The 23,635-nt window shown below is 46.8% G+C and overlaps 1 protein-coding gene and 3 non-coding genes across 4 annotated transcripts; all 4 read right to left on the reverse strand.

Moving 5' to 3' along the window:
- Positions 1 to 6: 6 nt before the first annotated feature.
- On the reverse strand, positions 7 to 80 carry TRNAT-AGU (transfer RNA threonine (anticodon AGU)). Its single transcript has one exon. It is a non-coding gene; the product is annotated as a tRNA-Thr (tRNA).
- A 287-nt stretch (positions 81 to 367) lies between these two features.
- Positions 368 to 449, reverse strand: TRNAS-AGA (transfer RNA serine (anticodon AGA)). Its single transcript has one exon. It is a non-coding gene; the product is annotated as a tRNA-Ser (tRNA).
- A 504-nt stretch (positions 450 to 953) lies between these two features.
- Positions 954 to 1,027, reverse strand: TRNAI-AAU (transfer RNA isoleucine (anticodon AAU)). Its single transcript has one exon. It is a non-coding gene; the product is annotated as a tRNA-Ile (tRNA).
- Positions 1,028 to 1,699: 672 nt separating this feature from the next.
- CTC1 (CST telomere replication complex component 1) lies at positions 1,700 to 20,362 on the reverse strand. Its single transcript, XM_052657931.1, has 23 exons — positions 20,321 to 20,362; positions 17,047 to 17,210; positions 14,231 to 14,468; positions 13,865 to 14,073; positions 11,713 to 11,857; positions 9,574 to 9,864; positions 9,343 to 9,471; positions 8,587 to 8,819; positions 8,290 to 8,467; positions 7,995 to 8,195; positions 7,355 to 7,481; positions 6,638 to 6,752; positions 6,174 to 6,501; positions 6,006 to 6,095; positions 5,559 to 5,752; positions 4,630 to 4,691; positions 4,361 to 4,535; positions 3,975 to 4,052; positions 3,101 to 3,245; positions 2,944 to 3,008; positions 2,539 to 2,704; positions 2,317 to 2,443; positions 1,700 to 2,165 (listed from the first exon to the last, which is right to left on the reverse strand). The coding sequence occupies exons 1-23, from the start codon at positions 20,351 to 20,353 to the stop codon at positions 2,026 to 2,028; spliced, it is 3,633 nt and encodes a 1,210-aa protein (XP_052513891.1). The 5' UTR covers positions 20,354 to 20,362; the 3' UTR covers positions 1,700 to 2,025.
- Positions 20,363 to 23,635: the final 3,273 nt, after the last annotated feature.

Consider the following 23,635-nt stretch of genomic DNA (forward strand, 5'->3'; position numbering starts at 1 on the left):
TCTGAAAGGCACCGCTGGGATTCGAACCCAGGATCTCCTGTTTACTAGACAGGCGCTTTAACCAACTAAGCCACGGCGCCACAGACACGCAAAAACTCTCTGAAGGTGTATACATAAGTTTACCACCAGGATCCTGGTCACAATTTACTTCTCTAAACTTAATTTTGATAAATCATTGTTTGACATCAAACATCCATTCAAGAGCAGCCCCTGATTTTGAAAGAAGCAAATTAAAGACCTCAACCTTAGCAAGAAGCACGTGGTTGGAGGGTGTCTGTGGCGCCGCCGACTGGCTCAATCAATCCCCGTAGAGGCCTAGGACAGAAGGCAGGTAATTGTAGAGCGCGTCCGAGAAGAAAAATGAATGCGTAGTCGGCAGGATTCGAACCTGCGCGGGGAGACCCCAATGGATTTCTAGTCCATCGCCTTAACCACTCGGCCACGACTACATACACGTTGTGGTAGTACTCACTCTCAGCCTTTCTTAGTTCCCAAGTTCCACACACTTTACCCCTTTCATAATTTCGTGCTTCCCGAGCTAGGAAACTGCTTAGCAAGAACCCACAAAAAAATAGAATTGTGATTGACTTCACACTGGTGGCTCCGCCCCATCTTTCCGGGATGCTCCCCCATTCTCTCGCCCGCCTCCAACAGCGCGCTCTCAAGCAAGAGCAGACGCGGAAGCTACCCTGAGCCTGGCGAAACGCCCTTCCAAGCCCTGGACTGAGAGGGCAATTTGGGTTTTGAAAAGCAGTGGGTTCGTTGTCGTTCGTGATTGGGAAAGCAACTAGCTCCAGGTACAAACTCCCGGGTAACAGCAGGTATTGGAAGGAGTAAATATAGTCCACCAAATCGGTGGACCTCAAACTCCGGGCGATTGTGAACAACAGGGAAGCCCGGCTTGTTGCAGTTCATAGGGTCGCAGTCGGACGAGTGAGCAAAAGTAGCCTTTTTGGCCCGTACGGGGATCGAACCCGCGACCTTGGCGTTATTAGCACCACGCTCTAACCAACTGAGCTAACCGGCCAGTACTGTTATTTGAATCATCACATGTACCACTGAAGTACCGCAAACTCACTTTTAAATACCCAAAACCTTTGCTATGTAGCAGGCTCCAGAGACGTCCTAATGCGCACGAGGAACCGTGCTCTGCAAAGCGCTTGGAGGCGTGGCCAGGCTCTACCTCTCTATGTAGCAAGCAGCTCCCAGGCAAGAAATAGCTGAACACCAAATGCATGAGCATCTCCAAATAACTACTCCTGCAACCCCTAATTCTGTAGGTTCTTCCTGCCGGTCTCAAGGTGTTAATCAAGAATCTGCCTTAGGTCTGGCCCAAAGAAAACCCACAATACTGACCCCGTCGGAGTTCCCACATCACGGGGTTCCTCACATGCCCTGCCCAACACTCCGTGCTTCCCTCTCTCCATAATCACCTTGTACTCAGCAACAACTCTAGGCCTGACTACTTCTTCCAGCCCAGCTTCACTAACCGAGGCCATTAGGGAAATGTTGTCTAACCTGCACTCTTCTCCCTAATTGACTCCCTGCACAGCATGACTTCACTGGACCAGAAGTTCTTCTCCAAACCAGTTTTGGCACTGATGGCAAACAAGGCCAAAATGATGGTAAATGATGGGTGGGTTGCCAGGTCATGAGGCCTGAGACCCACTTGAGTGCAAGCGAGAAACATCCCAAGAGCTTTATTGTAGAGCAAGGGGCCTGTCAGGAGCAAACCCATGAGGGGCAAGTGCCTGCCACAAAGACAGAACCCAGGTGCTCAGGACCACCTGTGAATACAGGTGCTTTGACACCTACTAGAGAGGAAACACAACTGCACTATGATTTTCCTGTTTCCACAATTTCCTCAAGGCAGGTTGGCATTAGAATACGGAGCAATAACAGCAGGGTAGCATTTTGTGAATCCAGGGATCTGGGGTCCTGGTTCAGTTTCAGAGAAGGTAAGGGCCATGACCAGGGAAAGGAGTTGAAGCCCAGCCTCAAGATCTCCAGCCACTGCAGTTTCGGTTAGTAGGAGGAAACTAAGGCCCCCGGGGCACTGGGGTGCTCAGGCTCCTGGATAGAGAGGCATGACAGTCGGATCTTGGGGTTCACACGAGTCAGGAAAGGGAACTCCCCACACTGGAATCGCTGTAGCCGAGGAGCTTCTGAGATGGGAAGAGAGAAAAACACAGGTCCTGTGCATGTGGTTTTCAGTCCCCACCCCCCATTCTCCCAGCTTCAGAAATTCCCTGTCAATCCCCGCTCCCTCTTCCTCTTGGGACCCACCAATCTACAGCCCTGCCCTTTGACCCTCACCTAACGGGATGATCTTGGAGGGTTTTCTCTCCAGCTCAAAAGAAAGCACCATAGGGCGGAGGACAGAGAAACTGGTACAGAGGGTCCAGAGGAAGAGGGTCAAGGGCTCATCCACCTCAGCTGAGGACTAGAAAGGGAAAGAGGTTTCATCAGGACTCAAGCTTCTAACCAAGCTCCCAGGAAAATGGCTATCTGAGCCCCCACCTCCCAGCCACATCTCACCTCAAGTTGGGCTCCAGGCCCCGTAAATTGCAAGGCCACTTTCCCTGGCCCTCGGACAAACTCAAGGAGGGAGGTCCACTCACTAGGACACAGCCCTAGAACTGCTGCCACTTGATGATTTCTACAGGTCACCACAGCTTCTGCAGTCCCATCCTCCACCAGGAGCCTGGGAGCAGGGGAGCAGGGGCAGTTAGGAAATAGAAACTCTGACAGCAAAACCCAGGGGGCCAGTCACCCAGATCCAACAGGACTCTCTCTCCACCTTGTTAGCTCACTATACCCTCATCCGTCCATTCTAAAATATTTATTAAGCAATTCCCACCATTTAAGAATTATGCCAACATCAGGACAGCAGACAGTCATGCAAATGGTGCAATGGGTACCTACTTTGTGCTCTGCTCTCACCTGATGCTGGCCTGGCTTACAGATGTCTGAGTGGGGCAAGCGGGGCTCTGACGAGGACACCTTCCCTGGGATGAAGAAAGTGGTTGGCAAAATCCCCTCGCCCCCATCACAGCCCTCTTGGCACCCTGCACCCAGCTCAGCCTGTCCCCACTCTTACCTGTGGGCAGATGCTGGTACAGTGAGCACACACCCAGAGGAGATGAAGGCTGAAGACAGAAACGACATGGCAAGAAGCAGTGGCCCGAAATGGGGCCTTGTCACCTTGCAGAAGCTCGGCCAAGTAGATGTGGGGCAGGGGGACACTAAAGAGAGAAGGGGGGTTCAAGAAACAGCCAACAGAGTTCCAAAAGTAGAATTTGTCTGGAAGGACTCAGCAGGCGTGAGTACAGGGACAGTGGTGGCTTCTGGGCTCTCCTGGAAGCCCCAGGGCCTCTCCTTTCTTATTTTTTAAATTCTCTAAGTATGAAAACACATTTACAGGAGATATGGCAAATACAGAGCAAAGGTACATATAGGTCTACTATATACAATTTTTTTAAGTAGATAAATTAAGTTTTTTTGGTTGGAGTTGCAATATCAAAATCTCAAAAATTAGCAAAATGGACAGAAAAGTAGAAGGACATAGTAGACTTGAAATGCTCTATGAACCAATTCAACATAGTTAAGATTTATATAATTTTCACACAATAGCAGGATACAAATGCAAGTTCCCTAGGGCCCCCATTTATTTTGATTCTTGATCTCTGATTGTCATTGATTATTTCTCAGGCTTGAAAAACCAAGATATTAGCCAAGAAACATATTTGTATTTTGGATTGAAAACCCTTTAAAATCCCAGAACACTAAATCTTCCTGGGTAGAATGATATGTATGGACATTTTTCATTTGAAGCAGAGGAAATCCTTCTGACTACACACATTTTACTAGGAGGGGAGAAGCCTGGAGTTATGGGGAAAATTCCAGAGCCTGGAACAGATGTGGGGTTCAGGTGTGAGGCTGTGAGGTTTGGAGATGGGCTTTGGGCCACTGACCTGACCGTAGTATCTGGGGGGAAATGCAGGACCTGCACACAGGTCGACGACCGAAAGCAACAGTAAACATTGTGGGACCTGCAGGTGCAGGAGGGAGAGAGAGGAGGAGGAGAAAGAAGTCAGTCTGAGGTAGGGGCTGGGACGGTGTCACAGGCCGAGCCACTCCCCGAGGCACGTGCCTTGACCCTGGCACTATCAGCACAGAGGGCAGAGGAAGGGAAGGGCTAGTCTGGAACATACTGCAGGGGCAAAGGGCATACATGGCAGAGAAACACAGCAGATTTAAGAGCAAAGAGAAGCTGTCATCGCCACACAGGTAGGGGCAAGCATTCAAGAGAAGCACATCAGGAGGGAGAGGAGGCCAGGTCATCAACACAGGTCTTCACCTGGAAACCCTTTTCTCCAGCTGGTAAAAGTAGACTCGGGCTCCAGGAAGAAGTCCCAGTGGGGGCGGCAAGTGTGGGTCTTCAATATACACATCCAAGTGAGGGGGAAATTTGTAGTCGGCAGTCTCCAGAGCTACAGTGAGCTTCACACACCGTCTCACAGCCCCAGAGCTCCCTACATTGGAATGGGGAGGGGTTAGTGGTCCCTCTCAGGACCACTAGGTTCCACCGCTCTATTTCTTACCCTTTACCCAAACAGGTGTTATTACCAGGCTTCATCCAGAGATGTGACACAATCTCAGCTGAAAAAGACACCAAGGAATCTGCGAAACTGGAGGGTCAGAGAAACAGAGTGAGAATGGAGTCAGATCCCAGGACAGAAAGGAGTTACAGTAGCTGCTAGAACTTTACCTGTGAGGTCCTGGAAAGGCTTGAAGTGTCTCAAACCAAATACTAAAAGTAACAGGGCTTATGGGAAAAACAGGGCTGTAGCAGATCACTACATGCATACAAACCCAAAACCCAATCCAGCTTTGTACCCAGAGGCCTCACCAAAAAATACCCCAGCAAAGGTGAATCTCCACTTGCATTTACCCTAGAATCTCAGTCAGCCCATCATTCTCAGCTTTATACAATGGGGCCAAGCGCCCACTCCTTCAAATCATAGGTCCTTGAAAACTTGCACTTCTAGGGAAGTTTTGTAAAAGTTACACATATAATCCAACATGGTGTTTGTTTGTTTGTTTACACAGGGGGAAGTATCTCTGCAGCGTCTTCAAATGCACTGCAGCTGCCCCCAGAAAAGCTTACAGGAGGAAAGTAAAGCTGTTCCTGAAGCTATAAGCATCAATTCTTGCACTATAGGAAGGTCCTTCTCTAAAGACTTTAAGCTTTTGTCCTTGCTTTTTTTGTTTGTTTCTTATATTTCCTTTTACTGCTAAGCTTTGTTCTCAATTGTGAGAAAGCCTGCTCATGATAATGTCAGCGACACGCTGAGCCGGGGGATGGGGGTGGGGGGGCAGTGGTGGTAATCAGGTATGAAACACAGCTTCTATCTTACACCACCATCCCTCCTCTAGGAGCTAAATCACATTCATGAAACACACACTGTAGCAGGGGACAGACAATTCATCCGACACAACCACAGCAGAGGAAGAGAGAGCAGTCAAGCGAGCTGGAGAAGCTGGTGGACATTTACTTGCCACTGAGCAGGTCAGTCAGTGAGGATTCAGGCAGTGTCGGGCAGATACCCAGCACCTCCGGGATGTCCTGGGAGCTTGCAAGTTCCACAGTCCATTCATCCTGGACAGTGAGGCAGGATGCACAGCCAGCCAGCTCCAGAGGATGCTGTGACATGCAGGATGAACCACCCTCCTCGAACAACATCAGTGTCTGCCAGGAAATGGGGACATGACCATCTCCTAGTGTGTCCTGGTCTGGAGAGAGGTTCCTCACAAACTATGACCCAATCCTGTTTCCTCTCTGGAGCCTGACAAAGGAAGTCAGGCTAGACTAGACATAGGCAGGCCTTCTATCTGATCTACATCCACCTTTCTTCCAGGAGACCTAGAACTTCCTTTCCAGACCCCAAGCCAAAATACCCTTCCCCTTTCTGGGGAAGGGTGTGGTGAAGTCGGGCACTCACGGGAGGGCCAGAAGCCACGAGCCGGTACACATGCCCTGGGTGCAAGAACTCAAACCAGCGGACTGAGGAGCCGAGGAACAGAAGGAGGACCTGACGGGGAGAGCAGAGTCCCTCAGACGAGAGCTGGGGCTCAGGAGGGCAGGTCAGAGGTCCCAGGCCCTAGTTTACCTTCTGATCTGAGTTTTCATCTTCCTTGGGTTCAAGTGGGCCCCATCCAGTTCCCTCCTTCCTCTGGGTGCCCCCAAGCCAGCTCCCTAATACATGGAAACTGAGGGTGGGCTGGGGCACCTCTGAACTGGCACTTGGGGGCACAGAAAAGTTCCTCTTCATCAGTGCCTCCTTGTGGGACAGCAAGAACAGCCGGCTCTGTTCTATGTGGGGACCCTCTGGAGGGGAAGGCTCTGTCCGAGGAGGTGTGGAGGAGGTGGCTGAGTGAAGGACGGGTCTGGGCACAGACAAGATCAGGGCATCGGCCAGAAGAAACTGGACATAGACTCTGTTGGGAGAGACAAGGAAGAGGTTTCTTAGCGATGCAGGCATTGTGCCCCAGTGCTCCACCCCCTGCATGGAGACTTCCCCTTCCACTTCCCTGGTGGTGGGACCCAGAGGACAGCACCACCCTAAGGACCTACCTGGCCTGCTTCTTCTGGATGAAGTCTGTGGTGCTCAGCTCCTTCCAGGAAGGGAAGCTGCTTCTGACATTCCTTTCTATGACCAACTGGAATCTGTCTGCCCGCACCAGGCAGCCTGAGAGGAAGACAGTTTTCTATTTTGGCAAGAGGAGAAGACTGTCGGCTGGGCAGAGAGGCAGCCCACCCCACAGGTCTCTTGCTCAATCCAGGCAGGAGCTGCGCGCCTGACACAACGCGAAGGCCCAGGCCTGACCCCCATCTTAGAAGGGTGGTACCTCCAAGGGAAAAACTGTTCCATCAGCACAGCCAATCCCACCCCTGGCCTGATCCTTTCTCATAAATCCCTAAAACACCTGTTCTGAGGTCTGAGAAGCTTTCCTCTCCAGAGTTCCCCTGGCTACAAGCCTCATTTAACTCCAAGACCATTCCTCTTCCAAACTAGGGAAGTGAGAAATGGAAGCTGTCATCCTGGTGTGTCTGTGAGGAGTTACAGAGGGAGAAATGAATGTTGGGAATTGTGATTCTGGCCGGGAACCCCTGGCTCCTTTACACCACCTGCCCATACCAGCCTCTTAAACCACTCCCCAGACTTGTTGATCAACATAAGCCACTTGAGCATCTCTACTGAATCCTGGCAGAAGCTCTCTCCCACACCCCCCAGTTCAGAGACCCTCTTTCCCACTCCCATCATCTTCTCTCCACCACTGAACTCCAAACCTATGAGCCGCGGGTCAGTGAGGGGCTGCAAGGGCTGGGCCAGGAGTAGGCAGGACAGGGAACCGCTCTGGTCCCGAAGTCGCAGACACCCTTTCCGAGATGAAGGCACCAGGACCCCAAGTAGTACCTGCAAGGAAATGAAGGCCTAGGCATCAAGTTTCACTAAACAAATACACAAAGCATCTACCACGTGCCAGGCATAGTGTTAACTGTTAGAGCTACAAAATGAACCACAAAGACATGATCTCAGAGCTTAAAGAATTTATCCTGAAGTGGGATAGAACGATTGGGGAAAATGCACCTGCACTGACACATTTAGCAGCCAGAGGGAAAGTTTACAGATCGAGGTTAGAGCCAGGAGACCATGGAGGACAAGACACAACAGGGGGTTTGGGTTTGACTTTATACACTCTGGGAGAAACAAGAAAGGATTTAAATGAAGAGTTTTATAAACCATGTTACATTTTACCCCACCCATTTCTAGTCACTGCAGGGGAGTGGACTAGAGGGGTCCAGGAAGAGATGGAGCGGTCTAGTTAAGAAGGCTAGTGCCATCAAAATGACAAGAAAGGACTATGGCAGGAGTAGTATAAGTGGCAAACAGAGGAAGTCCCCAGACCCCTGCTGGAGCCACACTCACCGGGGCAGGGTGGAATGCAGAAGGCAGTAGACACTGCCAGGACCAGGCCAGGCGCTGATTGAGTTGCCAACTGGGCAAGTGAGAAGCCTCTGGGAAGGACAGAAGGGTCTTAGGGTCAAAGGAGGCCCAGGCCCGGCGCTTCGCTTCCTCTTTCAGGACGGCCAAAGTAGGGAAAAAGCAGGGGGTCTGCAGCTGGGTGTACTGTCCAAGAGACAAGACATCAGGTTACGTGTCCCCTGTGCCCGGGTGTCCCCAGGGTGTTAGACCTGCCACCCATACCCCAACATCTTCAGACCTTCTGGAGTGGACAGTGATGTGGGTCTTCAAGGATCTCGCCGTGTGTGTTCCGACCAGGGCAGCCAGGTGGAATGAGAACCTCCAAGATCGGGGCCAGAATCTGTAGTCCCAGGCCGGGGTCCCCAGGTGACGAATACTTCAGGAACTGGTGGTATCTCAGCACGTGAGGACACAGCCTTGGCCACGCAGAGAAGCAGAGTCAATTCCCCCAGAGACTCTTCCAGAATATGGCATCCCTGAGACAAAGTGGCCCACCCCTCACCACCTCCCCAGCCCCAATCCGCGTCCTCCTCACTTGCAGGCCAGATCCTCCAGGGCCTTGGTGGCCCACAGGTAGATGGGGAGTCCTAACTGATGCTCCCATACCAGCTGCTCATACAGGGAGGCCTGGGGGACTTGGTGGGAAAACTGAGTCTCAGGCACCTGATGAGAGAAGCCCCGAAGCAGAACGGCGCCACGAAGGCAGGGAGCTAATATGGGTCTTCTCGTCCCCCCGCCCACTGACTGCAGGAGGTGAACATCCTGGAGCTGCGGAGGCAGAGAGGTGAAAGAGCAACTCAGTAGTCCCAGACAGAGGTAAATGCAGTTTGCCACTGCCTGGCTCATAGGAAACACACAGTTTCTCCTTTACAGGTTACTTCCCTCCAGCTCTGTCTTGCTTTCCATCATGACCCACTCCCCTGTGGTAAATAAACCTTCACCTCCTAGGAGCTACACTCAGCCTTTCTGTGGGCCAGAGGGCTCACTGGGCTGCCTGAGGTCATCCTGGCCCCACACCTGTACTTCAGCTCCAGCATCTCCTCCTCCAGTGAGAAGGTCCTTCTAGAAAGGAGATGCTCTGGACCCACCTGCTCCTCCCAGGGCCCCAGTCTCCACTCCTGATCTGAGCTCTTGTCCAAATCATTATTTACAAAAGCACCTCACACTCCAGCACATTTAATTATTTTTATAATTTTGTTGTAGGGGTGTCGATCTGCTCCAAAAAAAAAAAAACCAACCAACAAAGGTAAGAGAGTCTCTCTTTGTCACCAGCCCGGACCCCCTCACATACCTCCAGACTGACTCCTGGTCGCACCACCCGCCTGAGGCCACGGAACTGCTGGTAGGCAAGGCAGAGCTCCAGCTTCCTGTCCAGCTCATAGAGGCCCGCAGGCTGATTCAGCGTGCCAGTGACCATTCCCTGCAAAGAAGCCAAAGGGCCAGGTGATCCTCAGGCCCTTCTTCTTCGGAGACCCCACAATTCCTGCCCCCTCAGGCTCAGGAACCTCTCCCTCGTGCGCACCGTGTAGGATAAGAGTATGGAGTCCCGGACGAGACAGTCTGGACCTGGACCCTTCTTGTCCTGGGGGCTGCTGGGCCGGGGCAGTGATTGGGGGTCGGCCTCCAAGGGGACTCCGGCCAGCTCCAGTTCCAGCTCTCGCACACATTCTGGTTTCAGCGGCAACAGCTGGGAGGAGGGGCTGGTCATCCACACCCGGTAACGGTGACCAGGGAGCTTGGACACTCGCACTTCTGTCAGCACATAGGCTCTACCAGGACAGAGGGCTCGGTGCCACACCAGCTGGGCAGGGACCTGGCTTGTGCAGAAGCAGGTGACATGGTACGTGAGAGTCTTCCCATGTCCTGTCCGTCTGCAGGAGCTCCTTCCCATCACCATGTCACCTCAAGGACTGGCTCCTCGAGAGCCTTTCCTTACCTCTTTTTTTTTTCTTTTCCTTACTTCTTTATCTTTCCTGTTTGCCAATTAAATCTTAAGCCTCAGAACTCTCAGGAACTCTCCCCTCTCATAGGAGATGGCAAACGTTTCCTAATCCCTCCCCCAAGGCACACACCATCAGTACAGCTTCCTCCAAAATATATAAATATTTTGTGCAGACAATTCTGCCCTTGCATTTCCCCTATCCCACCCCGCCATACAGACCAGCCATGCAAACAACTTTCACTTATTTAATCAATATGAACACGGTACGTATGTATCCAGTATGGGAACGATGTTAAGTGAAGTAACATAGACTGTTCTCTCTTCTCTAACATATATCAAACCACTGGGAAACACAGACACAAAACCCAAGTAATAACATGGAGCCGTATATGATCAAGTGGCAAAAACAACACACATTTGTAAGGTTTCAGAGAAAGAAAAGAGGTCAGAATGGGCTGGGATGATCAAGAAGGCCAAGTGACAGAAGCTGAACTTGCCAGGGTCCTGAAGGCCATCTCTGGTTTGCTGAAGTGGAGAGGAGAGAGGAAGGTGTTTTAAGCAAGAAAAAACAATATAGAAATCTTCAGAACTCAGAATGAGCAAGGCAAGGAAAACACTGGCCAGGACGGAAGAGAAATGTTCCTGGGGGTGGCAGGAGACAAAATGGAAGAGCCAAGATGAAGAAAAAAATCCAGAAATAACATGCTGAAGACTTTTAATCAATCAGAAAGGGAGAATCATCCAAGTAGGAACATAAATAAACCCCAGAAGGTATATGGAATGTACAAGGGGCCAACAATGGGTTATTGAAGAAATTTAAGCAAAAGGGGAAAAGTTACATAGAGAAAACCATTAATAAATATAACCATCTTTTAGGGCATGCTCCTCCCAGAGCACAAATGCCATTCTCAGGGGCTTTGAAACACAACTGAGGACTCAGGATACCTGAACTTCACAGTCCCAGGTGCTCAGCTTCACAGACCCTCATTTCTACTTGAAAACACCAACCAGACTTCAACGTCACCACTCATAGCTAAGACCTCACGGGAGTTTATTGTTTATGCAAAACCAGTAGTTTATGATCGTTTGACTGAACACAGGAATTTACATACACACACTACTATGCATAAAACAGGTAACTAATGAGAACCTACTGTACAGCTCAGGGAACTCTACTCAATGCTCTGTGGTGACCTAAATGAGAAGGAAATCCAAAAAAGAGGTGACCTATGTATACATATAGCTGATTCACACTGACGTACAGTAGAGACTAACACAATATTGTAAAATTATACTCAATAAAAATTAATTTAAAAAATAAAATAAATTATATCAGTTGATGTAAAAAGACTCAACAGTAAGTACCAGGTTTTTTTTAAAAGAACATGTTATTCCATATTTTAATGGTGTTCAGATAAATACTTTTCTTGGTCACTCTTCTGGGGGAAAACAGGTGATTCTTGCAGTTTTTCAAAATGGGACACATGATACAGAAGCTGTCTCCTTGCATAAGCTACAGAGCAGGGAAGTCTTCTCCCCATCTTCTATACGTAGGGAAGGTACCACCTGGACTCTTCCCTCAACTGCACTGTCCTAGAAACAAGTCTCTGAAGCTGTCCTCCTTTCCCACATGGTTTCTCCTATGATGCTATCTTACCTGTTAGGAGCCTGTACAGCCCTCTCACACCTCCACACTCCTGAATTGACCCTGAACCTCACCTGCACAATGACAGACACCTGGCTGCCAGCTGGGGAGGATCCACCAAGAAACAGGACAAAGTAAGCTTTCTTCCGACTTTTCACCAGAGCACTGAATCGAATTAGTTTCCCAGCAAGGTTTGGCTGCACGTTTCTGTGCTTACTTCTAAAAAAGGTAGAGAGAAGAGCAGTCATTTTTTATCTCTCCCTCTCTTTTTTTTCCCTCTTACAAATGCCTTCCTTTCCACTACAATCTCAGTTCACTTCAGTTCAGTTGCTCAGTCATGTCTGACTCTTTGTGACCCCATGGACTGCAGCATGCCAAGCTTCCCTGTCCATCACCAACTCCAGGAGTTTACTCAAACTCACGTCCATTGAGTCGGTGATGCCATCCAACCATCTCATTCTCTGTTGTCCCCTTCTCCTCCTGCCTTCAACCTTTCCTAGCATCAGAGTCTTTTCAAATGAGTCAGCTCTTCATATCAGGTGGCCAAAGTACTGGAGTTTCAGCTTCAACATCAGTCCTTCCAATGAATATTCAGGACTGATTTGCTTTAGGATTGACTGATTGGATTGCCTTGCAGTCCAAGGGACTCTCAAGAGTCTTCTCCAACACCACAGTTCAAAAGCATCAATTCTTCAGCACTCAGCTTTCTTCACAGTCCAACTCTCATATCCATACATGACCACTGGAAAAACCATAGCCTTGACTCGACAGACCTTTGTTGGCAAAGTAATGTCTCTGCTTTTTAATATGCTATCTAGGTTGGTCATAACTTTCCTTCCAAGGAGTAAGCATTTTTTTATTCCATGGCTGCAGTTACCATCTGCAGTGATTTTGGAGCCCCCCAAAATAAAGTCTGACACTGTTTCCACTGTTTCTCCATCTATTTGCCATGAAGTGATGAGACCAGATGCCATGATTTTTGTTTTTTGAATGTTGAGCTTTAAGCCAACTTTTTCACTGTCTTCTTTCACTTTCATCAAGAAGCTCTTTAGTTCTTCACTTTCTGGCATAAGAGAGGTGTCATCTGCATATCTGAGGTTATTGATATTTCTGCCGGCAATCTTGATTCCAGCTTGTGCTTCTTCCAGTCCAGCGTTTCTCTTGACATACTCTGCATATAAGTTAAATAAGCAGGGTGACAATATACAGCCTTGACGTACTCCTTTTCCTATTTGGAACCAGACTGTTGTTCCATGTCCAGTTCTAACTGTTGCTTTCTGACCTGCGTACAGGTTTCTCAAGAGGCAGGTCAGGTGGTCTGGTAGTCCCATCTCTTTCAGAATTTTCCACAGTTTATTGTGATCCGCACAGTCAAAGGCTTTGACATAGTCAATAAAGCAGAAATAGATGTTTTTCTGGAACTCTCTTGCTATTTTGATGATCCAGCAGATGTTGGCAATTTGATCTCTGATTCCTCTGCCTTTTCTAAAACCAGCTTGAACATCTGGAAGTTCATGGTTCACGTATAGCTGAAGCCTGGCTTGGAGAATTTTGAGCATTACTTGACTAGCATGTGAGATGAGTGCAATTGTGCGGTAGTTTGAGCATTCTTTGGTGTTGCCTTTCTTTGTCATTGGAATGAAAACTGACCTTTTCCAGTCCTGTGTCCACTGCTGAGTTTTCCAAATTTGCTGGCATATTGAGTGCAGCACTTTCACAGCATCATCTTTCAGGATTTGAAATAGCTCAACTGGAATTCCAACACTTCTACTAACTTTGTTTGTAGTGATGTTTCCTAAGGCCCACTTGACTTCACATTCCAGGATGTCTGGCTCTAGGTGAGTGATCACACCATCATGATTATCTTGGTCATGAAGATCTTTTTTGTACAGTTCTGTGTATTAGTATCTTTTGCTTCTGTTAGGTCCATACCATTTCTGTCCTTTATCGAGCCCACGTTTGCATGAAATGTTCCCTTGGTATCTCTAATTTTCTTGAAGAGAAATAGGGATGTAAAATTTCCACACCCCAAAGCCATTATTCTAAAAGCCTCCTTCAAACTCTACCTGCCCTTAGATAAGGCTTCTCTTGAAGAATTCTGCATCGTTTCCCTGATTTGGAACATTCCATTTATATTACTTTCTATGCCTTTCTTTCCCTCCTTCCACTGATCCACTGTCCTCCCAGTTTTACAATGCTCCCTCCTCCCTTGGATGGAAGAATTACCTGTGCCTGAGCAGGCGGGAAGCCATCTCTGGGTAGACAACAGGGATGGGGGTGAGAGGGCCAGGTCTGATAGTCAAAGGAAATACTGGCACGGGGGTACCCCAGAGCTCCACGTGCCCCTCTCCTGGGGACTTCATTGGAGGAGGGAGGTAACTCCAGCTGGGGAACAGAAAGAGATGGCCCAACCAAGAAAGGTCCAGATCTATGAGCTAGAAAAGACCACAGGCAAGGATTAATCAGGATCCTGGCACCCAATGCATCCTGCTCCATCTTTGTTCCCTCAGAGACTTAACTGTCTTGCCATTCTTATGCTAGATGCCATTCTTATTAGGATCTGAGGCATTTGACCACCCCCTTCCTACTCACCTCACAGTCCAGGGCACCAGTGTTGTCTCTTATATAGAGGCTTCCGTTCCAGCACTCTTGTTCCAAGTTCCCTGATAGGTCTGTAAGTGTCCCTAAAAGTAACAGTCGTTCCCGGGGCAGGGAGACCCCACGTGGTCCAGCCTCTTGGGCCCAAGCCTGGTACACAGTACTGCTCCAGGACAAGTGGCTGCAGCATGGGAGACGCTGGTGGGTCGTGAGGTCCTTTACTGAGACAAAGCTGCAGAGTGAAGAGAACAGAGGTTCTGTATAGCTACGTCCAAGCCTATGAATTATCCTCACCCTCCACAAATCCCCCAAGATCCTGAGGAAAGATCAATGGGGAACGTGGACTAAGACAGTTTGTTTTATTGATTAAAGGGAAAAAAATTGGGACTGAGGGCCTAAGAAAATGAGGAGGAGGTCTGGGTCCAAAGACTGGGTGGTACCTAGGGAAGGCGAGAAGAAAGTCTGCTGAATGAGATCCTGAACAAGATAGTGCCACAGACAGAATCCAGAGAAATGGAATGGGAATATAAGAGTGGCCTGAGGGGACGAGCATGTGGGGAGAATGCTTTAGAGACAATACAAACTGCTCCCTTGACAGCATCTCAGCTCTCAGCTTCCACAGAGAGCTCCAGTGGAGACACTAAGACATCTGCCTAATGGCTCAACCTCATTGGCCCCAATCAGGTTCCTTTCCTAATCAAGAATATCACAGCACTGGAGACTGGCTGGGAGGTTGAGGCTGAGGGGGAAGTTGGTATCATGAGTTCCCAGCTTTTAAGAGATGTCTGAGACCAGCCATTCTCAGGCAAAGTGCTGCAATACTGCTGAGTCAATATCCATTGTGAGATATCTCACAGAGAATGTGATACAATTTATCAAAGTAGTGACAGTTACACTTGTGTAATACCATTATTCCACTCACTTACATTCCCATGGTTTTTTTTTCCCAGTGGAAGAGAAACAGAATAAGGTTACAAAACATAACAATTTATTCTCCTTGTTGCCCTCAGGAACATAATCCCCATGTGGGTGCTAAAGATTAGAAATGCTATTTTAGATGGCCCACTCCCCTTCTGCATTGGCCTCATTCTTTCCCAGTGACTTCAGAGCAAATAAAAGGCAAATCAGACACTAATATGCGGTGTGCCCCTGCTATGCACATATTATATTGGGTCCATTCATGCTCAATATTACATTGAATCTTCATTAAAAACCCCTGGAAATACCACCAATGAAGAAATTTAGAGGTTCAGATACACAGTAGTGTAGGTGGCAAAGCCAGGCATGTCTCACTCAGAAGTATTTCTATCTTTCCCTACTTCTATAAAAGCCTAAGAAAAAGCAGCTAGAGAGAACTGTTCCTTCACCCAAAGCACCTGCAGGACAATAAACAGTAAGGACAGGGTCACTCTTCGTAGATTCTTCAGGGTCCTGTCCTCCAACTTTCAAGGCCTGCCATGGGACCTGACATACAGCACGCACTTAATGAAAGGAAATGGAAAAATAAAAAATTTTCCCGTCAAATAATAAATTATTCTACCTGTCAAATTTTTACTTGATCCTCACCCACCGTCGTCTACATATTGTGCTAGCTACTCTACATATATCTTGAAGAAGAATAAGAAACTTAAAAAGGTTGCAAGTTTCCTAAAAATCGTTGATTTACCACTTTTCAATGATTCTTTTTGATTTTCAATTATTGGGAAACAACAAATTAAACACACCTAAACAGATTTCTACCTTTTTTAAACAAGAAAAAACAGTGATATGTATATTCACTTGACAGAATACCATACAGCAGTTAAAAATAAGACCTAGAGTTATCAATGTGAATAAATCTCAGAAGGTTAAGCACAAAAAGCAAAATCCAAAGGATACATAAGGTACTGGACCATTCACACAAAGTCTGAAGTCATGTAAAAACCACTATATATTGCTTAGGGATAGATACGCGTATAGAAAAAAATATAAAGATATTCACAAGAATTCTCCCATATATAGTGGTTACTTTTATGAAAAGATAAACAGGTTTCTTTTTGGAGGACTTTTCAGAGCCTTTAACATGTTAATGAGCCTCATGACTCTCCTAGAGATTATCACATCCAGTGTTTCTCAGGTATGTTTAGCATGGAACCCTTTTCCTATGGTACTTTATTAACATTGCCTAGAACAGTTTAGGAAATGGTACGTGCTTGTGAAGTCGCTTTGGTCATGTCTGACTCTTTGGGACCCTATGGACTGTGGCCCACCAGGCTCCTCCGTCTGCCCAGGCAAGAATACTAGAGTGGGTTGCCATGCCCTCCTCCGGGGGATCTTCCCAACCCGGGGATCAAACCCACATCTCCTGAATCTCCTGCAGTGCAGGCGGATTCTTTACTGCTGAGCCACCGGGGAAGCCCTTAGGAAATGGTAGTGTAAAGTTTTTAAAAATAAAATAACCCAGCTTCAGACCTCAAACTCAGGTCTCCCAAAATACAATGATCTGCACTTGCTGAAGTCACTGTCTATATCTTAGTTTCCTAGCACAAACAAATAATAATATCAGCCTCTCTTCCCACTTTGAAGGTTCTTTTCCCATATCATCTATCTTCTCGACCACTTCCTCTTGTCTCTAAACACGACTTGAGCCAAATAAGGAGATCAACAGTTAAAGGAAAGCAGCTTGATGGAGAAGAAGGATTGGCAAAAGGAGATTTTATTTATACCACCTTTTTCTCACCTCAGCAAGTTTCCCCTCACTCTTCTCAAAAGATAAGTCCTTCGTTTTCAATCCCAAATTTAACTTTCCTGTGAACCCCACCTCTTCTTACCTGTAGCTGAGGGGCAGTGTTAAACCCTGGCTCTTTCCCTGAGACAACCAGGTAGTCTTCACACAGTCAATGACCAACTGAGTCAACTGGACATCAGGCTCCTTGCCAGGTGGACACAGGGTCTCTTGGATGAAAGCCTGGGCAACCTCAAGCCAGGCTTGCTCCTGAGGAAAGTAAAGCTAGTTAAAACATATTCCTGACTATCCTACCCACCAAGGAAATTTGGGAAAGAATAAAGAAATAGATTACAAAAAAAAAAAAAAAAGAGGGAATGTAAATGAATATGTAAAGTAAAGGAGTTTAGAGTTTGAAGAAACCTCAGAAGTCTCAGTTCAGACAATCAGCTTAGACAACTGGCCGTTCAGCTTTGGCCTTGCCTCTTTAACAAAACCGTACCAATCCTTAAAGCACTCAATCAGCATAAATATTCCTTGTGAAGTCTTCTCTGAGCATCTCCGAGAGAATCCTGCTCCCTTCCTTGGGGCTCCCACAGTACCTTGCACATGCATCTATTAAGAGCAGTGACCAGCAGTGGCAGCCCATCTTATATGGGGTCTGATTCTAGTTCTTTTTTTCTCCCCTCTGGCCATGCTGAATGGCTTGTAAGATACCAGGCTTGGGGAACCAGGGATTGAATCCAGACCCTGTGCAGTGAAAGCACCAAATCCTACCCACTGGACCACCAGAAAATTCCCAGGGGTCTGATTCTAAAGCCAGCAAGTGGAACAAGACTGGTCAAAAGTCACCCTCAGAATCTGCTTGCCAAACAAGGGACACAACTTCAATCCCTGGTCTGGGAAGATTCCACATGCCTCAGGGCAACTAAGCCTTCCAGCTGCAACTACAGAAGCCCTTGCACCACCTAGAGCCTGAGCTCCACAAGAGAAGCCACCGCAATGAGAAGCCCATGTGTCACAATGAAAAGCACCCACTCGACACAACTAAAGCAAGCCCTGGTGCAGCAAGGAAGACCCAGAGCAGCCAAAAACAAATGAATAAATCAAAATAAATAAAATAAAGGTTTTGTTGCTATGTTAACTTTAAAAAAATAAAGTCACCTTCAAAAAAAATCCTTTAAATTGCTCATATAGTACATAGTACTGTATAGTAACATGTATATGGAAATGTGCTTAATAGATGTTACATAAAAGAACATAGACAGTATAATTTTTAATCGTTTCCCCCCTCTTTTTTTTTCTAATTCTTTTATTAATCCCCCCTCATTTTTTAGTGAAGTGTATACATTTGAGGTCCTATAAACAAATTATATATAAGATACAATTCCCCTGGAATTGTTTCCTTTTCTAGTAATCTAGTAGATCTTAACCTTGTAGTTTAGGGGTTTCCTAAGAAGGACAGGAACCATCTTTGTGTATGTGCCAGATTTTGTTGCCTCTGTGTATAGATAACTCTAGGGGAGGGGACCAGTCTGGCACACCCTCAGTGCTAAGCAGATTTATTTAAAAATTCTGACCGAGTCCAACAATACTTAGGGGTAGGACCTTTATCCTTTTTGATCCCCAGCAATAATCTTAAACCGTTATAGCTCTAACCCTGTTCCTCCAATGTTCTTCTATGGTCATTCCTCCACATTCAGTTAACCTTTGTGTGCTGTGTGTTCAGTTGCATCAGACTTTTTGTGACCCCATGGACTGTAGCTCACCAGGCTCCTCTGTCCATGGGATTGCCCAGCAAGAATACTGGAGTACATTGCCACTTCCTAATTCAGGGGGTCTTCCTGACCCAGGGATCGAACCCGTGTCTCCTGTATAGGCAGGCAGATTCTTTACCATTGCGCCAAATGGGAAGTCCCCAATGAGCCTTTAGCAGTTTGAAAAACCAGCATTCAAGTTCTAGATGACTTCAGGGTCCTTGTGAACAGTGCTATCACTGACCTCACCTTCACTCCACCTCAGTCACTCTTGTTCATGGTCAGGGTTCTCAAAACTGGACCAGGTCATCACTCAGAACTGCCCACCAATATAATAACAGCCCAGACTCCCTCATTTTTTGTCTTCTTCTCTTGGTCTTCTCTTTTAGCTCCATTGGCACATAGAATACTACTGTTTTTCAAAGTGGTACTGCTGCCTCAGAATCACCAAAATTTTGCTTAAAACACAGCTGATTTTTAGGTGGTTCTATCTATTGAATCAGAATCCAGGAGTGGGCGGGGTGGGGTGGGGAGGTTGGCAACAGTGTATATTGAATTTGGGTCTCCTGTAGGGAAAGGAAGAAGTGAAAGAGGACATCCCTATTTCAGGGTAGAACTATTGGGTTGAGGATATTTGCAAAGCTAGTGAACATCATAAGAGGTGTGGATTTTGTGGAAAGTTGTGTCGGTATGTAGGCTGGCCAGGTGGCGAATCTGATAGGCAGATGAATATAACTGGGCTCAGGAGAGAGATCTCAGCTAAAATAAACATTAGGAAAACCAGGACCCCTCACCGGCTATTAAAGCCATCCAGTCAGTGGATGAGGTCGAGAAAGTATTAACCTGGGAAGTTTACTTAATTTAGATTTTATCTCAATATCTTTTTAATGTCTTCACGTTTGGAACCTCAACATTGCTGCGTGGTCGGGGGTCACCACCACCTCTTAAGACATAAACCACAGTCTTTTAACTGATACTCGCTAGTCCACTCTCCACACTCCTATCTAAGGAAACAAAAATGAAACTCAACCGATCACTCTTTCGCTTAAAATGCTTCAATAACTCCCAGTTATCCTCAGGTTGAAGTCACTGCCTACCAAGACTTAAAAGACTGTCAGCTCTGACCCTTCCACCACCACCCAATTGAACTTCTTGAGTTTTTCAAAGACATTGCTCTATTTCTAGGCTTTGAACAGATTTTTGCTTACGCCTTGAAACCTATTTTATCTCCTTTGTTTTTCAAACCCTGCTAAGTCCTACACGCACTTCGGGTCTTAGAAGCTTTGCCGGATTATCGGTTACCCATTTTTTCTACAGTCATGTCAGGAGTCTCCCCCAGGAACTCACAGGCCCACAGGTAGCCGTTAGTGTGATCCTGGCTTCCCACTGGGCTTGAAGCCTAAACATAGGACAGAGACGTGTTTAATGCTCACAGACGGCGCCGCAAGCATAATGGAATAAATACGCAGAACCAGTGAAACGGGCGGAAGAAAGAGCCTCACAGTCCCTCTTCCCCGGGAGAGGCCAGCGACGTCAGGGAGGCAAAGAGGCAAGGAAGAGGCTACAGGGGGAAAAAAAATCTGGAACAACAAAAAGAGACGAGGGACAGAGAACACCACTCACAGAGCCAGGAGCCCCAGGCCGGCAGGCCGCCATGACGCGACCGCGACTCCCCGCTGCGCAGCGCGCGGAGACTTGAAGGAGGGCTGGTTCGTGATGTCATCAGCGGGCGCGCCCCTGGCTCCTCCTCCGACTCCTCCCCATTCAACCTCAGTATAGCTCTACCTTGTCTTGCATCTCTGAGAGGAGAGAGTTTAGGAGCGTAAATACAACCGGCCTGGCTGATAACGCCTAAGCATCTTTCCATCTTGCTGATCCTGCCAAGTAGAGGAACTGTTTCCTCCTTAATGCAGCCAGAGCACCTCATTCCTTTTTTTTTTTTTTACTGTCAGTCTCCTTGTTCTAGAATTAAGCTCCATGAGAGCAAAGATTTTTATTTGCTTTCTTCGCTGCTATACCCCCAAAGTCTAGAATAGTGCTGACACATAGTTGCATGAATTCTGTGCACTCCACTGCCTATTAAGCCATGGGTTGATTGGTTGGTTGACTAAATTAGGAAGAGAAGAGGCTTTCATTAGTAAATACACAAAAATTTATCAGGTTCTTGTTTGACAAGTACTGTTCTAGGCATCAAATACAAAGAAAAATAGATTAAGTTAAAACTAGGTCAGTTCAGTTCAGTTCAGTCACTTAGTCGTGTCTGACTCTTTGCGACCCCATGAACCGCAGAACTCCAGGCCTCCTTGTCCATCACCAACTCCCGGAGTTCACCCAAACTCGTGTCCATCGAGTCGGTGATGCCATCCAGCCATCTCATCCTGTGTCGTCCCCTTCTCCTCCTGCGCACAATCCCTCCCAGCATCAGAGTCTTCCCCAATGAGTCAACTCTTCTCATGAGGTGGCCAAAGTATTGGAGTTTCAGCTTCAGCATCAGTCCTTCCAATGAACACCCAGGACTGATCTCCTTTAAAATGGACTGGTTGGATCTCCTTGCAGTCCAAGGGACTCTCAAGAGTCTTCTCCAACACCACAGTTCAAAAGCATCAATTCTTCGGCACTCAGTGTTCTTCACAGTCCAACTCACATCCATACACGACCCCTGGAAAACCCATAGCCTTGACTAGATGGACCTTTGTTGGCAAAGTAATGTCTCTTCTTTTCAATATGCTATCTAGGTTGGTCATAACTTTTCTTCCAAGGAGTAAGTGTCTTTTAATTTCATGGCTGCAGTCACCATCTGCAGTGATTTTGGAGCCCCCCAAAATAAAGTTTGACACTGTTTCCACTGTTTCCCCATCTATTTCCCATGAAGTGATGGGACCAGATGCCATGATCTTAGTTTTCTGAACGTTACTTCTAGGTACTCATAGTCAAATGGGGGAAATAGTAAAGTAAAATGTGTAGAATGTGAGTTATAGATACTGTGGAATGCAGGGGTGTCCCTTTTATATAGTGAAAGCCTTACTGAAACAATGATTTTCTATTTAAAAAATTGAGAGAAGTGAAGGATTCATATGATGGGGATTACAGAGAGAGAATGGACAGGTGAAACAAAGCCTTTGTGGTGGAAAGAAATGCAAGAAGTCAGTGAGGCTGGAGGGAAGGAGGGGAAATTAAAGGTATGAAGTGAAAGAGGAGCATCAAAGGCCATTGTATACTTGCAGCAGCTTCAAATCATTTTTAGAGCAAGATAGAATACACATTTGTTATAAATAACTTGGCACCACAATGTATAACTAGTTCATATAATAAGGAATACAGAGCTTGTATTAAATGAAGTTGAATTAGGGGATACCATAACTTGTAGAATTAAAATTTCTTTAAATTTAATTGTATTTTTTATTGAAGTATATTTGATTTGCAATGTTGGTGCCAAGTCATTTATAAGGCGAATATATGTTTGCAATTATTTCCCATGATTACATCAGAGGTATGTCCCTTCCCTTTTCATCAATACAACAGGAATAAGAGATTCCCCCAAAGGAGGTGAAACCTCTCTCTCACTCCACTCCAGCCACATTGACTCCCTAATTAGAACACCAGGAGCGGCTGGAGGGAAAGAAGTCCAGGAGTACTCAGATGCCAAGAGTCAACAGGTGGTCTCTGTCAGAAATGAGTCACAAGTACAGCCTGGAATATTACCTACCAAAAACAGGTAATAACTGTTATATCTGGGACAGGGATGGAATTAGGGTGAGGTAAGTGAGCCACCTAAAATATATTAAATGGTGTATCCCAAGTGCCTTACTTACCTCACGCTAGGCTTCGCCCTATACTGGAGAAGGGAAGAGAATGGGGCAGGAAAGGGATAAGGATAAAGACTTTTAACTTTTTCCTATGAGTGTTTCTGTGTTGCCTGACTCTTTAGAAAGACCACCGGACTGGTTACCACAGTACCAGTCCTAGCACTCCATTCCAGCTTTCTTGCCCTCAGGCTTCAGGTTAGGTTTGGCTAATGGGAGACAGAGACATTTTGCAGGGGGATTCAGGACTGGAGAACTCACTGTTTATTCTATTTCTCCCTCAACACTGAGCTTGTGGCAGTAGCTTCCTAGGTCTACTGAACACCCTTCTTTCGTGGCTCCACTTCTCTCCCAGCTCATAACAATATTTCTCCCTTTGTACTTTCAAGCTTGGAGGTGCTAACCACTTATGCTGTTGCTAGGCTCTCGGTGGCCCATTGCACTTTGTTGTTCCTTAATCCTGCCCATATCTCTTTAAGTAGACTATTAAATTCTTACTGACTAAACCTTTCTGAGTGTGCTGTTTTCTGATAGGATCCTGGTTAATACAATCATGTATGTTTGTACTTGTTATTCAGTTGCTCAGTCCTGTCAGACCCTTTGTGACCCCATGGACTGCAGCATGCCAGGTTTCCCTGTCCTTCACCATCTCCCAGAGTTTGCTCAAAGTCATCTCCATTGAGTCCACTGAGTTGATGATGGCATCCAATCATCTCATCCTCTGTCACCCCTTTCTTCTCTTGCCCTCAATCTTTCTTAGCATCAGGGTCTTTTCAAATGAGTCAGTTCTTCACATCAGGTGGCCAAAGGATTGAAGTTTCAGCTTCATCATCAGTCCTTTCAATGAATATTCACGACTGATTTATTTTAGGATGCATTCGTTTGATCTCCTTGCAATCCAAGGGACTCTCAAGAGTCTTCTCCAGCACAACAGTTCAAAAGCATTAATTCTTTGGCGCTCAGCTTTCTTTATAGTCCAACTCTCACATTCATACATGACTACTGGAAAAACTATAGCTTTGAATAGATGGACCTTTGTTGGCAAAGTAATGTCTCTGCTTTTTAATATGCTGTCTAGGTTTGTCACAGCTTTTCTTCCAAGGAGCAAGTGTCTTTTAATTTCAAGCCTGCAGTC

Source organism: Budorcas taxicolor, chromosome 19, assembly GCF_023091745.1.
Source record: "Budorcas taxicolor isolate Tak-1 chromosome 19, Takin1.1, whole genome shotgun sequence".
Lineage (NCBI taxonomy): Eukaryota > Metazoa > Chordata > Mammalia > Artiodactyla > Bovidae > Budorcas > Budorcas taxicolor.